This window comes from Cydia strobilella, chromosome 9 (genome assembly GCF_947568885.1).
Source record: "Cydia strobilella chromosome 9, ilCydStro3.1, whole genome shotgun sequence".
In the NCBI taxonomy this organism is placed as follows: Eukaryota; Metazoa; Arthropoda; class Insecta; order Lepidoptera; family Tortricidae; genus Cydia; species Cydia strobilella.
Window position 1 is genome coordinate 18,173,493 of NC_086049.1, and position 18,160 is coordinate 18,191,652.

At 37.1% G+C, this 18,160-nt stretch overlaps 1 protein-coding gene and 1 non-coding gene across 2 annotated transcripts in view; one reads left to right on the forward strand and one right to left on the reverse strand.

Annotated features, from left to right (window-relative positions):
• The window catches only part of LOC134744457 (solute carrier family 23 member 2), a 52,274-nt gene that overhangs the window by 10,847 nt on the left and 23,267 nt on the right, over positions 1-18,160 (forward strand). Inside the window, exons 4-5 of the mRNA XM_063678272.1 lie at positions 3,504-3,737; positions 4,264-4,399. Coding sequence (XP_063534342.1) covers positions 3,504-3,737; positions 4,264-4,399 — 370 coding nt within the window. The remainder of the gene's footprint in view (positions 1-3,503; positions 3,738-4,263; positions 4,400-18,160) is intronic.
• Positions 68-139, reverse strand: Trnaa-cgc (transfer RNA alanine (anticodon CGC)). The gene has a single exon. It is a non-coding gene; the product is annotated as a tRNA-Ala (tRNA).

The window sequence follows — 18,160 nt, forward strand, 5'->3', positions numbered from 1 at the left end:
TGTACATTGTTATATTTTGTGCAGTTTAAACTCAAAGCTAATTGCAAAAAAAAGTAAAAATAACGGTTGGAGGTACTGGGATTTGAACCCAGGACTTTCAGCATGCGAAGCAGACACTCTACCACTGAGTTACACCCCCGGTTGTCAGAGTCAGCGAAATTTGCCACTGCACTGCTTTGCTACAATCGTGCCACAGATAATAATTTTTACAGACCTTACAATCCGTCTAAGCAACAGTGCGGTCATGGAGACTATATAAAGGAGCCAAATCTCTATGTACGAAAAGTGTCCATCAAAAAACAGTAATTAGGCGGCGCCACCATACACCGAAATACTACCAAAAACAACCTACGTAATTTGGTCGGGCAATTTGTTGCCTTATATGGTTCGTTATACTCATGTCCCAGAGCCTAACTAGCGCCACCGGAGAGATTAGTAACTATTATTTAAAGCTGAAAGCGGTCACTTTTGCAACAATTCTGCCATAAGAGATTGGCATCCTTTCTATACCATCCATAAGTGCGGTATAAAAGAGTACAAATTAAATGAGGGCGCTACTTTCTTCGTAGAATATCACATTTTAGACGTAACAATTTTGTATGGAATTTTTTTAGATCAATTTTATTTAAATTCTATTATTTTCATGTCACACTGTAACTTTGCACGGAGCGTAAAGGATTGACATCTTGGCTAGGCAGGCTGGGTTACTAACGTGCATTTTATAAATATAGCAATAATATTTGTTATGCCGGCTGTACACACTCGTCGAGAGCCTCTTGCCGAGTCTCGGCACCGCTCCGATCCAATGAATAGTGCACTTTCTGTAAGCACCTCTATGTTGTTTGTCCTCGATCGGGAATAAGAGCAACTTTCATTGCTGCTGTCTAGACAGCCTTAAGATCAAAAGGTATTATATACCTAAGAAATTAATACAAACTTACCACCTTTCATACTTAGCCTATAGAGTATGCAAACAAACTAGTCAATAAGAAACCTTGGGCTGTTGTTATAAGGATCTAATCTATTTAAATCACTTGTTTTTCATTTGTTCATAGTTATACATATCAAAGATAGATATAACTCCGTAATAGATGGATACAGTCTAAGGAAAAAACATGCCTCGAAAATCAAGAAAATTTGATTCTCGTTCAGAGGGCGCTACTAGTTTTAGCCTACAGTCGTATAGATGGCGTTGACGGTTTCGTTTGTTATTTAACAATTTTAACGCATATCAGTGAAAGAACATGGGTCAAAATCATAAAAATAATTAATGCAAATAAAAAAAATCATTTATCTATATTTAAATACATTCTATCGTATTTTTATAAATCTTCATTTTTAGTTTTTAAGTGTGTCGACAGATGGCAGTGAATTTACTGGGGTTACAAAATTTACTATGACAGTACCGCTCTAGTATATGTTACTCTATGTACATATAAACGCGGTGAAGATTGTCATCATTCTATCTTGTCTTGTATGTCTTACGGTATATTGATAACCTTTGATTTGATGCTTCCATTAAAAAAGAGGTATTTAGGTCTGTAATTAGTTTATATAGCTCCAGTTTATAAAACAAACGAAGAGCAAAAACAAGTTTTGTATGAAAAACTTAAATTTGCTGTATTTTTTTTGCTATTGTATCTGAAGCTACATAAACTAATTACATACATAGGTATACCTTATCCAATTGTAAGTACAAAGTAGAGCAAACTAATATTAGCTACTCGTTTTAAAATGAGAGCGTAACTACGTTTTTATGGAGAACCGAGCTTGCCGGAGACCTTTATATTAACATCTCATTTATTTACATACAAGATATATACAGTGGTACTACGTAAACGAAATTAATAACTAGCTTAAATCTAAAATAGGCCCTTGAGGCATTGTACCAAGGATGCTGGCGGCATTTCCCCGCTGTATCGCAATGCTGATACGTTGTGCGAGAAAGCCGCCAGCTCTTCGGTCACCAGTTACGTCAACCAGACGCTTCGCGATTTCTGCAAACAACTTATGCGCGCTGGGACCCCATGGACCTAGAGTTTCAACTCCAAATGGAACGAAATGATACTATAACATTAACATTACCCTTATTAACAGCCTAACTTGTTCCTACATTTGTGACGTTTTCAACCAAAAGGTACCACATTGTCGCTTGTCAATAAGGTTGATTTCTAGTTGAAGCCATATGGAAATAGCGCCTTACTGACAAGCGACAGTAAGTACCCTTTTGGTTGAAAATGGCACATTTACGGTAGCCAGTTAAAAATCTGAAATCTTCCGAACCGGGAATCAAAGCCGAAATTTCCCCCCGATTTTTAGCTTGATATAGAGCTCCTGAACAACGGTTATAGCTTCGTCTAGCTAGTCTAGACATTTAACCATGTCTAGACACGCTGCCGTCGACGATTCTAGGAAACGATGAATGTGCCATAAAATATTAGAGACAGGCAAAATTGTATTAGCTTTACAGGTAAATTCGAACGTGCACTGACATCACAATCATGGAGACTGTATAAAGGAGCCAAATCTCTATGTATGAAAAGTGTCCATCAAAAAACAGTAATTAGGCGGCGCTACCATACACCGAAATACTACCAAAAACAACCTACGTAATTTGGTCGGCTTATTTGTTGCCTTATATGGTTCATGTTATACTCATGTCCCAGAGCCTAACTAGCGCCACCGGAGAGATTAGGAACTATTATTTAAAGCTTAACGCGGTCACTTTTACAACAATTCTGCCATAAGAGATTGCGATCCTTTCTATACCATCCATAATCACAATGATCGTGTGTCTCGCCCGCGTCAATACATGTACTTACGGCATGGACATAGTATATACAAGTAGTTATAGACGCGCCACCGAGCGTCCGGGGGTAAGAGAAAGAATATTCATATAGAATTTGGGCAGCATAGGATTTTTTCTCTTTCACTATTATAAATTTCGGTATTTCGCCATCGCCTCCTACCTATGATGCCACCTGGTCGGTGATAAGGACAAAGCATGGCACTATTTTCTCTTTTCTCTTATAGGAATCACAATAAGACTATCTTTCTCTATTAGAGTGTCAGGCCCTTGACCTACGGACAAGTATAATAGAAGTTTAAGATGACCGAATGACAGTATAACTCTGCATTGGCTTGACAAGCCAACAGAATGTATAAGTACCACCTTCAAAGTCAAATTTCTATATGAAAATAGGTACACGACATATTAGTTTTATCATAAGTAAAGAATAGTGAACGAGATAACTCGCATTTTGGTGAGAAAACTGCTGTATGGAGTTACCACTCTTTCTTCACCTATATTTCTCTATGGTTTTATATTGAGGCTACCACATTATGTCATTGCCAAGTGCGTGCAGAATTGGCTTACCTATTCTGTAGGGCCTCACCCCGCAGACCCCGTCGCAATCCGAACAAACGCTAGGTGATGATGAAGGCCTCCAGGCTCTTAACTCAAGTTAACAGCGGTTTTTTATATCTACATTCGTTCCTTCTAGGCCTCATAACCTGGCTGCAGGCGACCTTCGGCTGCCGCCTGCCCATCGTGCAGGGCGGCACCATCTCCTTCCTCGTTCCTACCCTGGCCATCCTGGGCCTGCCGGCCTGGCGCTGCCCTCCTACTGAGGAGTTAGAAGCCATGACTGATGAGGAGAGGAGAACCGTTTGGACTACAAGGATGTGCGAGCTGAGTGGGGCTATTGCTGTATCGGCGCTATTCCAGGTTTTTCTTGGTACGTTGATATTCTAGTCCAAACTTTACTAAGGTCTGCTAGCATCGCGCTGCTTTCTTGCTATTATTAGGGTTTCCTACTGAGGAGTTAGAAGTCATGACCAGGCATCGTAAACTGCGAGCAAAATCCATTGAAGTACTAGGGTTGTAACTGGTCGTCATACGTCATTTCAATGGATTTCGCTCGCAGTTTACGATGTCTGGTCATGACGGATGAGGAGAGGAGAACAGTTGAGAACCACTACATCAATGTGTGAGCCCCACTGGGCTATAGCCGTGTCCGCGTTATTCCAGATTCATGATTAAGTAAATCCATGCGATTGGAAAACTTCTGCTTTAGCGCTTTTCATTTTATTAGAGAAGCGGAGAGATAAGTTGTTTAGTCGGGTATGGTGCAATAGATAACGCTGGTTCAGATTCAGATGAAAATGACTATAAATGGGTTCACGAATGAGGTACGTAGTTTAAAACTAGTGGAATATGAAAGGAACTTAGTTCTGGATTAACATTTAAAAGCATTGTTTCAGGATATTTCGGTGTGATCGGCTCCTTGCTGAAGTTCGTGACGCCCCTGACAATCGCGCCAACAGTAGCGCTGGTAGGACTGACGCTCTTCGACCACGCAGCGGACGCTGCTTCTGGCCAGTGGGGTATCGCTGCTGGGTAAGTTAAACTGACTATTATCGGATGCGAGTAAGTTACACTGACTATTATCGGATAGTCACCGTCGGGTGCCGTGGTATTGTCTATCCGACGGTGGCGCTAGTAGCATTGACCATAACGATGGTGTTGGTACTACTGGCACAAGATGCTATACTATGCTGAGTCGGGTCCGTTTCGATGCTAATAATGTGTTAACTATGTTTGTTCTGTTATGTGTTGTTAATTTGCTGTTCTACTTGTTACCTGTTGTTTCTTTATTTAAATCTTGCCTGTTCTCGCGTTCATTTCGCTCGTCTGTACATGTATTAGCGGCAGCGAGACGCACGGGCGAACGAGAACAGAATGACATCATTTAAATATCTTTTTTGTATGTTAGGTGAAAGTTTGAATTGGCATCTTAATTTGAGTCAAGAAACCACTTTTAGTTACTCCAGTTAACAAATAATTCATGCATAATTAAACGTGCACGTGAATCCGTCTTCGCCAACCCACTAATTTAACTGCTACACGACAATGTCGAAATGTAATCCCACGTTAGAATAGTTTGCAACTTGGAGACGGATTCAGACTGATCTATTTAGCCACTGTAGTAGAACTGAATCTAGACAGTGACGTCAAACTGATTTGTGGTTGTGTATTTGCGGACCGATACGACCTTCAAACCTGCAAGAAAAGAGCGTACCTACAGCCCGGCCATCATAAACCCTGGCAACGCAACCCCTCTGGTGTTGAAGGTGTCCATGGGCGACGTTACTTGCGGCAGGCGTTTAGTCTGCTCGTTTGCCTCCTTTATCATAAAAAGTACCAAACAGACAAACTATAAGTGTACACGTGAATCCTTCAACAGCAACCCACAAAAACTACTTCCCAACAATCCCGAAATGTTACTCCCACGTAGAATAGTTTGCGACTTCGAGACGGATTCAGTGATTCAGACTGATCTACATATTTAGTCACTGTGATGTATGTTCAATGTGACACTTGTGGAACTAGTGAATACAGAGACAGCGCTGGTTCCAATTTTTCCTTTGATATAAAACAAGTTTATTACTTTCTGAGGGACCAACAGGTTCCATTTTTGTGGGCCAAGTCCCCGCAGCAATATTCGGATGTGATTTAGCAACTGGCAGTCATTTCTGCCATAATTGTTTTCCTGGCGCGAAGCCAAATGTTGCCCAAATTGTGTCCTTTGCGCCAAAAGCGGCCGTCTAAAATATTTTTTAACAGGTCAGGGAGATTTGACGTGGGAATGACGAAATAAGTACGATTACATTAATTATTCACAACTTGACAGTGACGATCCATATTAGCTCCATAGTTAAAGTAGCACTTGGCAAGCGCTGGTGGCCCAGCGGCGTGCGACTTTCAATCCGGAGGTCGCAGGTTCAAACCCCGGCCCGTATTAATGAGTTTTACGGAACTTATGTACGAAATATAATTAGATATTTATCAGTTGCTTTTCAGTGAAGGAAAACATCGTGAGGAAACCGGACTAATCCCAATAAGGCCTAGTTTCCCCGGTTGGAAGGTCAGATGGCAGTCGCTTTCGTAAAAACTAGTGCCTACGTCAATTCTTGGGATTAGTTGTCAAAGCGGACCCCAGGCTCCCACGAGCCGTGGTAGTACGGCGGTATTTGGTCTTGAAGTCTTCTGGAAATCGATTTTCGCTCATGTCGTCGCAAACATGAACATATTTGGTATTAGTGCATTCAGTGTGATGTCCTGAACACAAATATATGAAATGACAAGAGCTAAAGTAGTGGGGGTAGTTGCTGTGACGTTAAAAAGTCGGCAGTACAAAGTTTTTTACTTTTTTTTTTAATCATACCATGTGGGGTATCAAATGAAAGGGCTTTGTGTGAGTAGATCACAAATATATAAAATACTGTAATATTTTCACTACTTCGTCTAACAAATTATTAGAAAACGTTCAAAAATTTCACTATCCACAGATGACTTTGAACTGCTCTAAATTGAAAATGACTGAAAATTCAAAATATAAACAAAGTTACTGTGAATATCCTCTTTATAATGTTAAATAATTAACCAGATATAACCAAAAAATAAGAAAAGTACATCAAGTTGAAAAAAAAAACCGGCCAAGTGCGAGTCGGACTCGCGTTCCAAGGTTTCCGTACATTACACAATTTAAACAATGAATTTTTTATGTGAAACGTGAGTGAAATGTCTTTAAAAACCCCGTAGGGGGTCGGATCAAAAACTAAGTAATTAAGTCCGACTCACGCTTGACTGCAATTTCTAATAGGTTTTCTTGTAATCTATAGGTAAAGATCTATTTTGTGTATTTTTTTCAAAATTTTAGAACCAGTAGTTTCGGAGATAAAGGGGGGGATAGTCATTTTTTTGCCTATTTTCTTGAATAACTTCTAAATTGTTTATCCTAAAATTATAAAAAAATATGTTTGAGATTCTTACAATGAGCTCAGATCATTTGATATATAACACGATATAGTTTGAAAATTTAAATTTTTTAATTTTCTCATTTACCCCCCAAAAGTGGCCCCCATGTTTAAAATTAATTTGTTTACGTTACATGTCCATCTTTGGGTCACAAACTTACATATGCATACCAAATTTCAACTTAATTGGTCCAGTAGTTTCGGAGAAAATAGGCTGTGACAGACGGACAGCCAGACAGACAGACAGAGACGCACGAGTGATCCTATAAGGGTTCCGTTTTTTCCTTTTGAGGTACGGAACCCTAAAAAGTATAATTTTCTGTTACAATAATAATGAATTTTTTGTTAATAATTGAATTGAATTGAATAAACTGCAACTATTATTAAAAAAAACAAAAACCAGACTGTTTACACATTTTTGTAATGATATTTTCACTAGCTTTCATTTGGTACCCATATTGCTATAGTAAGAAAAAACAATCCCCCCCTCCCTTTTTCATTAGCGGGCGCCATTTTCAAAATTTATATAACCCCGGCTTAGTGGAATAATTCAAGTGGCGCTTAGCTGTATTAACTAAGTCCTGAGTTAACCTAACAACATGCCAACACTTCATCAACCTTTATTTCTAACGACCGAAGTAGATTAATGATATGATATGACGCGACGATCATGATGGTGATAGACAAAGAGTAGACATAGGAAAGACTGTTTTTGGGTGAATAAATATTGTCTCCAGTCTATCATTAACAAAAAGACTGTTAAAGAAACTACCTAAAGTATATTGGGGTAAGATGGAATGGTTTTTTGATGAGATGAATATAGTTAAATGTTGTATTGAAACTACTACAAGACCTACCTACTTATAAATTCTCTCTCGCTACTAAATCCAAAGTCAAATCGGTTTTTAAATGGTTGTGCGTGAATTCTGGAAAACATTCTTTGGTAAAATTAAAGATGCAAAAAAGAGATTAATTAATAGTAGTAACGTAGCGATTTTTTCCTAAAATATTCACTTTGTCAAATTTTTTTTGTTGAAGATCCCTATTCGTTTTGAAAGACCTATCCAATGATACAACACACTGTACGGTTGAAGCGAAATAAAAATTACACCCCCACTTTACGTGTAGGGGAGGTAACATAATTTTTTTTTTTTAGATTTTATTGTACGACTCGGATTTATTGATTTATCAGCTTTCTAGCACTAACGATCACGGAGCTAAGCCTCGGATAGAGAGACAGACAAATGGACGGACATGGCATGGCGAAATTATTAGGGTTCCTAGTTGACTACGGAACCCTAAAAAGAGATTAAGTAATAACGTAGCCTACCGTACCGAAAATCACAGAGCAAGTTGCGTAGCAACAATTTGTAAAGTGTAAAATGGTGTTTACGAAACTCGACACTGTTTTTCACTCACACTGCGAAGTGTGTCATGTCTCATCATTATACGGATAAAATATTATCAAAGATAGATATAACTCCGTAATAGATGGATACAGTCTAAGGAAAAAACGTGCCTCGAAAATCACGAAAATTTGATTCTCAATCAGATGGCGCCGCTAGTTTTGGCCTACACTCGTATAGAGGGCGTTGACTGTTTCGTTTGTTATTTATAATTTTAACGCATACCAGTGAAAGAACATGGGTCAAAATCATATAAAAATAATTAATGCAAATAAAAAAATCATTTATCCATATTTAAATACATTTTATCGTATTTTTATAAATATTTATTTTTAGTTTCAAAGTGTGTCGACAGATGGCAGTGAATTTACTGGGGTTACAAAATTTACTATGACAGTACCGCTCTAGTATAAGTTACTCTATGATATTATACATAAGCATATTTTAAAGTACTTTCTTTGGAGTATTTATTAGTAAACTTGTTTTGTTTTTTAACTAGATTCTTAGGTACTACTAGGGAATAACTCAAATTATTTTTGTGTTACGAGTATAAACTGAAATAGATATCATACACTAAAGAAAAAGTGACCAAGTCTACCGGCGGCCGGCCGACGGTGGCCGGGTGGTTGAATGGTCAGCACGTCCGCGTAAGCTGAAGACGCGGGTTCGATTCCCGCCTCGGCCACCGGTGGACTTGGCCACTTTTTCTTTAGTGTATGATATCTATTTTAGTTTATAATTTATATATAGTAGTGTGACCACTTAAAAAAAAAACAAATCAAAAAATATTTCATAAAATAATTTGATTTGTTTCCTAGTTATATTTTTCTGTTTTTATTTTAAGGCGCCCAGCCTTTCAAGGATTGCATATATTTGAGAATTTGGGTCAGCGCCGTGACCACCCAGCGGTGGGCTAATAGTGGTCATAGCGTTAGCACCCCAAAATCGCGAAAAAAAATTTACTCTCCCATAGAAAATAGGCCAGCCAAAATGTATGAAACAGCCAAATATTTTTTCGTGATTTCGTGGTTGGTCCCATAGTAAAAGTTGCTCAGTATAATCCCAAAACGTCCCTGGCAACCGGAATGCACTTATTATTTAGCCACCGATTTTTCAAAGTTTAGTTTCTCGTCTCGAATGGCTAGTCTTTGGCAGACTTGTTGTTCCCGATACTTATAACCGGGTCACAAGGTGCTTAATGCCGGTAAAGCCTATCCAGTTAGCGTTAACACCATGTGACAAATTACCCTTTTATCCGGTCCGGTCCGGTCAAAATAAGCACGCAGTTTGACAAATTTGACCACAAGGCCGGTGGTGTAAATAATAATTTATTACAAAATACAATCTAGTTTTGTTCGCGACTACGTCTACGTGGGATGATGACGATGATGATGATTGTTAAAAAAACCGGCCAAGTGCGAGTCGGACGCGTGCACCGAGGGTTCCGTACTTTTTAGTATTTGTTGTAATAGCGGCAACAGAATACATCATTTGTGAAAATTTTAACTGTCTATAGCTATCACGGTTCATGAGATACAGCCTGGTGACAGACAGTCGGACAGCGGAGTCTTAGTAATAGGGTCCCGTTTTTACCCTTTGGGAACGGAACCCTACAAAATAATCCTATGTTATCGTTGGGCCTCAAACTATTTCCATACCAATACCACATCTTATAATTTATTTATTATCTAAATCAGTTCAGCGGTTACCTCCTATTACCTGTCTACTACCTCAATAGACAGACCAAAGATAGATATAACTCCGTAATAGATGGATACAGTCTAAGGAAAAAACGTGCCTCGAAAATAAAAAAAATTTGATTCTCGTTCAGAGGGCGCTACTAGCTTTGGCCTACTGTCGTATAGATGGCGTTGACGGTTTCGTTTGTTATTTAACAATTTTAACGCATTTCAGTGAAAGAACATGGGTCAAAATCATAAAAATAATTAATGCAAATAAAAAAATTCATTTATCCATATTTAAATACACTTTACAGTACATATGGTGCTACTTTCTCGCACTAGTGCGTCAAATAGCACTTTTCGTGCATATGTCGAAAGTTTAAAGGGCCATATGTACTGTAAAACGTTGTACGATACACGTGCGAATAGGTAATTCACAACTCGTGTCGATTTAAATCACTCCCTGCGGTCGTGTTTTAATTTATCGCCACTCGTTTCGAATTTCCTCTTTTCCGCACTTGTATCGTAAATAACTATTATCGTATTTTTATAAATCTTTATTTTTAGTTTTAAAGTGTGTCAACAGATGGCAGTGAATTTACTGGGGTTACAAAATCTACTATGACAGTACCGCTCTAGTATAAGTTACTCTATGGACAGACAGACTTAGGTACTTTCGCATTAATAATATTAGTAGGGATTCAATTTCGTAGATATTGTGTGTCCCGTAAATATAGTTACCAAGACAATTGTTATTGAATATTATAGTTTAATGTTCAAACACTTTGGGAAATGGAATATTGTTTCGGTTAATTTTGAGAAATCGATAAATCAGTATGTACAGTACAAGATGTACAAATTTCGGATAGTTTCCAGAAAGTTGGAAAAATGTTAAGGTGCTATCAAAATCGTTGCACTCTTCTTCGTCTAACTCCAGCTGCTTTGACCTAAATAACTAGCCTAGTTATAGTTATACATGTCAACAAAAAGTTAAGAGTGAAGACATCCTAACTTAGTTTTGCCTAACCTATTTTTGCCTGCCAAGCCAGCTGCGTACCCAAAACTTTAACGCTCAATCCTTCGCAGCCCCTCCGAAATCGAGGACTAACCCTCGTGACTTACACACTATGATCTGAGTCTCGTGACTTACACACTATGATCTGCGTCTCGTGACTTACACACTATGATCCTTATTATAACATAAACAAAAGTCAAAATTGTATAATTATAATAATAATTAACTCGGAGACTCACACGACGGACAGTATCCGCTCATCCTGATGTACCGTAAATTAAGGAGATAATACATATTTACACTTACCTGAGATGCACTTGGCCTAGGCCCTTGCATAGCAGTACTCCGGTGAAAGCCGAGAAAATACGAAAAACAAGATAATAATAATATATTCTTTATTGTGCATAATTAAAACAAATTTAGATACATTATAATTAAAATTAACATAGCGAACTAAGCAACAACAGGCGGTCTTATCGCTGAAAAGCGATCTCTTACAGACAACCTTCAGTATATTACACAAAGTCACTCAAAGTTAATCTGAAAAAGCTTTGGCTTTCCCACGAACTGTGATTTGGTTGAGTGCTAATATATATATATATATATTATTTATATATTATATATATATATATATATATTTATTTAATATTTATTTAGTACTATATATTTATGTATGCTAGTACATATTTATTTTATTGCATAATGCAATTGATGTATTTTAGTTATTCGTAGACGTTAATATTGTAGTTTTCCTTCTTAAATATTATTGTACGTTCTGTAAGTTTGTCTATCTATCTAATTCGAATTTTCCACTCATTTACTCTAAGGTTAGCTGGAAGAAATCCCTTATAGGGATAAGCTCGCCTTTGTACCTAAATTTATATGAATTTCATGTTATCAATTTTTGTTTTGTACAATAAAGTGATTTACTACTACTACTACTACTACTACTACTATATTATTAGTATATGTATAAGTTTATGATTTCATAGTATATTTATAAGTATTTATTTTGTAAATAGTAGGTAGCGATTATCGTTTTAATTTTTCTAGTATTAACCCTGCACCTAACAACCATCTCTTTTTAGCCCAGTGGTTGACTGGTAGAGAATGCCTTATAGCATTAAGTCCGCACTTTGTACTTATAATTTTATGTGCAATAAAGTTTAAAATAAAAAATATAAAAAATATATTTTGTAAGGCTCTTTCACAAGTCGATGCAACATTTACAGTGACACGAAAAATACATAGCAACATTTATAAATACAACAACCAGCAGTATAAGTTTACAATATAAAACCAATTCACTTACATGCTAGGAGTACAGATATGAGTAGGAACATGCGAACTAACCTCAGCATAAATACTCATAAAAACATGCGCATAAAAATGTCAAAACAAATTCTAATTTCAAATTTACTTACACGCTAGGAAACAAGAAAAATCGGGTATAATATTAAACAATGTCAATAAAATATACAACAACACACAACACACTAATTACTAACACAAAAAATGTACTTATGTAATATTCCATTTAGTTACACAAGTATCATAATTTTTCGTAACTCAGTGAATGAAAAAAATCGACAAAAAAATCAAAATCTGCTCAACCAGCGTAATATTTTAGATATAGTTGACTGGTAGAGAATGCCTTAAGGCATTAAATCCGCCGTTTGTGCTTATCTTTACTGTGCATTAAAGTTTAAAATAAATAAATAAATATTGGGAACAAGCTTGTACGTAAAAAGCGCTATTATCCTACGCAAATGTGTTTAAAGCACCTATTACTTGCGATTAAAGCGGTCCCGAGCCCAGATGAGACGCCCGGGAAACCTATCTCGGGTAATTGTGTTTCCCCCGTGCAATATTATTTACAGGGGATGGTGATCGATAGCTGCAGAAGGGGTTAGGATGTGCAAAGTTCTACAGCAGAGTTATTTTATTTTTTATTTTATTCATTTATTATGAATAAAATAAAATAAAATTATGAATAATATTATAAGAAATGAAATATTTGCTTAGATAAGTATGTGCAAAAAACGTGGAAACTCGTGGAAAACTATTGTCAATTTCAGATGCGGATACAAAGCTTTAACTTAAAGTAATAAATTAAATTAACTAAATCTTAATTTCAATCAAGGGGTTTTAAAGGAATCTAAGATAGCATATCTAAAATTAGCCTCGAGCAGGTGGCATATATCTAAGTGGGTAAAGTGTTGGTTATACGTAGTAAGAAGCCTGTGGAGAGGCGCGCGCGCACCGGCGTTGGTGCGGCACGGGGCCACCGCAAACAGCCGGTACGCGCGCGGGGCACTATATATCATATTTTATTGACATGCTGTGTACAGTCAAATTTATTGTGACACAGTCCGATCCCAATCCCAATATCTCACTGGCAACGGGAATGCACATATTCTTTGGCCACCCTGTAGGTATATAAATTATAAACTGATATAGATATCATACACTAAAGAAAAAGTGACCAAGTCCACCGGTGGCCGAGGCGGGATTCGAACCCGCGCCTTCAGCTTACGCGGCTAACCTCTTGACCACTAGACCACCCGGCCACGCCGGTACCCGTCCCAAATTCTCTAGTTTATGCTATCTTTGAAAGGCTAGGCGCCTTTGACCAACTCTAAAACAAATCAAAATATTTTAATAAAATAATTTGATTTGTGCCCTGTTCAGAAGCAGTTATTGACTGCTGATGACTGCTGGTACCCGTACCATGAGTCACTGACAGTGTCAAAACAAACCAAAACTGACATATACGCTAACGTCTACGTAATTACTTTCTATACATTTCGCTCGCACGTTTAGTGTTTATAGCGTTTATGTCAGTGCCAAACTGGTGGTCGCCACACTGATATAGTCTAAGCACCACTTGCACCATTCATCTAACCCTGCGTTAACCGGTTAAACCGTTAACCCAGTGTCAAAGATGTACTGGTAACCATGTAACTAGTTTTATCCGGTTAACCCCGGGTAAGCAAGATGGTGCAAGTGGCGTGGCGCTAAAAAAATCGAACCCCGAAGCTTGACAGTAATTTTTGTGGTAACTTTCGACAACCAGAATTACCGCATAACGTGATGCGCCGTACAACGCCATCTGCATTAGCTGTCAATTTCAAAGCACGAAGTAATTGAAGATTTTAAATAAACAATGGACGCCTTTCTGCAAATGAGTTTTTTCGCTTCTAAATATAATTAGGTCGCTACATCGGTTACCTAATTCCTGGAAAAAGAATACGGGATTGAAAGAAAGTCTCAAAGCGGTTTGTGTAAAAATATGCCTGCAGATGCAAATCATAAGCATTGAGTCTGATTCGAGTCTCATTCGAAGCAAAGAGCATATAATCACTACGTTCTAAGAGACGAAACTCCATAGTACGTATTTGTCAAACGTTTTGACCATGATATTAGTTTCCTACTCAGAATAATGACTAAAGCAAAGAAGCCGGGCAAAAATAAAAGCTTGGTAAAAGATATCGTATTCACAACACGTTATTACTTTTTGTCTATGAGTGAGTGAGACAACAATCCGCAAGTTCTTTCGTTTTTTTCAGTATTGTCATAAGATGAACTGAGGGAAATGTCAAATGGTCTTATGTGGTTCTATAATATAATCCAGCCAAATAAAATATATGTTCGTTATTTCACAGGTAGGTGTCAACTGTAACAACTTGACATAGTCGTATTATTTTAGTTGAAATATTTCGGGATGTTTCAGCGGTCATCTTGGTTTATTTTAATTATATTGTTGCTATTCCTGAAAGATTGTTGGAAAACGTGCTGAGTTTTTATTTGTAATGGTTTGAAGTTCCCTTTGTGATAATGTCTTGTGTGATCGAGGGCTGTAAATCGCATACAGGAAGAAAAGAAAATACGCACGAACCGATAACCTTTAATCGGTGAGTTTTGTTCAATTTTTAAGAAATTAATTTATAGGACCTGACCCTAAACATAGAAATCGATATGTTGTTTATGTAATTATTACTTGCATTCAAGTCTATATAGATTTTTGCATATATTTTCGAACTTTTCTGCTAAGTATGAAAGGTTATATTTTTGGCATAGTGATGTATCGACCTCAGATCAATAACCTATCGACATTTACAGCTTTCTTATAGTTTGGCCCAGGACTGTCTCATTTTAATTGATGAGTACAGTCAAGGGCATAAATATATATACATTCCCAAAGTCTCAAAATATGTGTACGCTTAGACAATAAAATCGTGTTCACATATTTTTAAGCCATTTGTCTGGATCGATATTTTTGCCTTCGACTGTACCTATAGTTTTCTTTGTTCTTACTTACTGACAGATTGTGTTTGCCAGACTATAGTTAAATACTAAAAACCGGTCAAGTGCGGGTCGGACGCGCGCACCAAGGGGACCGTACTTTTTAGTATTTGTTGTTATAGCGGCAACAGAAATACATCATCTGTGAAAATTTCAACTGTCTAGCTATCACGGTTCATGAGATACAGCCTGGTGACAGACAGACGGACAGCGAAGTATTAGTAATAGGGTCCCGTTTTTACCCTTTGGGTACGGAACCCTAATAAAAAAGACATTAATGATCATTGATGAATGTTCCTTTTATTAATATTGTTGGTCACAAAACTCAACTTTTTATTTTAGATTTCCAAAGGACGAGGAATAGGGGATATTACTGCAATGTTCTGCCACCAGAGTGCAGCACTAGCTTTTTTAGTGCACCGTAGAGTAACTTATTTATACTGTACCTTTAACAGGTTTTTGACAAGTTTTCAGGGGACCTACCGGAAAACTCGAATCCGTAATTTCGTTATCTAGCTGCCTCTTTATCGCTCGAATACGCAAGAGTGACAGAGATGTTAGATAACGAAAGTTCGATTTTCTTGTTTCGCGATAGACCCTCAGATTGTGATAGTGGCGCCACCTACGCCGAGTTTCGCGTAATATTCCCTATTATTAAATTAAAAAAATATATTACACGAACGTTTTTTTTTTTCATTTCCTATTTGGTACAGTCAGCTGCAGAGAAAAGGTACCCCACGTCCATACTAATTTACAGAACTTTGTATGCAGGGGGGGTGCCTTTTCTCTGCAGCTGACTGTACATGACTAGAAACTATATCTATGTATGTCTTTTAGCATTAGAAAAAACGGTAAACCATTTCCACGTGTCTTTTTATTGACAAGTTTTTTTATAAATATAGCAATATTTTACTTATGAAAGCAAAAGTATGTAAATTATCGTATATAATATTTGTTGTGATTGTGACTTATTTTCAAAGTGTTTTTCGATAAAACGACACGTTAAGATCGCTCGCCTTCTTTCTAATGATAAAAAAACGTGGTATAGTTAGACGGTTCTGAGTGGTAGACTGCAAATGAGATAAAAGCTATATTAGGTACATGCATTAATCCTCATATCAGGCGGCTCTTTGATTCCAAGGATTGCATAATTTATATACTTTTTAATGATTTTTAGAATATGAAAATTATGAAAAGTATAAAAGTTATGCAATCCTTGTATTCCACGCATTTCGTTTCATTTCAACGAGCCGCCTGCTACAGATTTCTTGAAATTGCCGCGTTTTTTCAGGTTCAACTTTCATTAGCCAGACTATTATCAATTTGCCAATTTCGTGATTATTCTTTTACACGGCACATAAACTTATGCATAATTTATCGATATAAAAAGTCGACTCAGTTACATCCCTAACAAATTATCAAACTTATGACACCGTACGTAAATGAGAAATAACAAGCATATATGCATCTCTTTTCGGCACATTATCTAATTCGTAAGGAAGTAAAGTACGGGTATACATATTTGCGAAGCATTTTTGCCCTACTTCTATGCTTTAGTCATTATTCTGAGGTTTCCTACCAACATAAAGAAACTCGTTTATAGCACAGATAAAGCTATATACTATCTATATATTTGTCTATGGTTTATAGAAAGCAGTGCTGGGAAAAATCGATAATAGTGAGTTCTCGAAACGATAATAACCGACATGATAGAAAGTAGTGCTGCGAAAAATCGATAATAGTGACTTCCTTAACCGATAAAAACCATCCGTGTGTGATGATGATGATCCTAAACTCTGATATTTTTTTATCCTAGAAAATAAAACACCAGTGGTTTTATAACAAACTTTATTAATTTCTTAAGTTGGTATATACATATTTGTTGTTATTGCACAATTTTAATACTGAATGTACGTATACTACAAAATGGCTGTACCTACCTATATTTTTACACACTGAACTGTACAAAAGATATTCTGGTAGAATTTACAAACGGATACACTGTACTCTTTAGAAAATCTAATAAAGGTTTTTTCAAAAAACTATTCTTAGAATTAATATATTTAAACAGGTTCTGGTAAACACATAACTGTAGGAAGGAAGTAGGAACTGATTAAATGAGGGCTAGCGCGTTTAATTTCGCCGCTTGGGGCGCTAGTGTAGATGGAGGTCTTTCAAAATTCAAAATTGATTCGAAGAGAAAATTTGAGAAAAAACCAAAGGACGGGAGAATGGCTTAGGTTTTTTTTTACAACCGGCCAGTGCGCGCGGTAGCTGCATGCAGGTTTGCCATGTTACAATGTAAGCCCCAAAACTAGACATCAAACACAAATCTAGGTCTCGACCTAATTCCATAGCATAGCCCGGGCGAAGGTGAAGCTAGACCACTTACTTACCCATTCAAACCAAGTAATATTGATTACGTATAGTTGTAAAGAATCTCAGTTACACGAACACTGGTTTTGAGTTTACTTGGTATGCAAATCGAATGACAGTCGTTGAATATTCTATCGCTGTATTGATTTAATTGAAATTATTATATGGAAATTGTATTAAAATGATATTTCTATTAGTGATGTTGATTGCTTTACATTTGAAATAACTTGGAGGCGTATTTTAATTTTATTAAGATGTGAATTAGATTTGAATTAGATATGAATCTGATCGGTCAGTATCAAAAATGATGTTTTTGGCTGTGAAGAAATGTCCGAAAGGTTAAGTTCCGAAAAACTCATTGGTACGAGCCGGGGCCCGGAATTTGAACCCGCGACCTCCGGATTGCAAGTCGCACGCTCTTACCGCTAGGCCACCAGCGAAAACGATTTTGCTATTATGGAATTTATATGAAACACTAGCATGTGAGCATGTGACGTTACAATCAAATTACCTACTCTTTATAGTTTTATACGTGGGTTTTAAAATATAAATTCTGT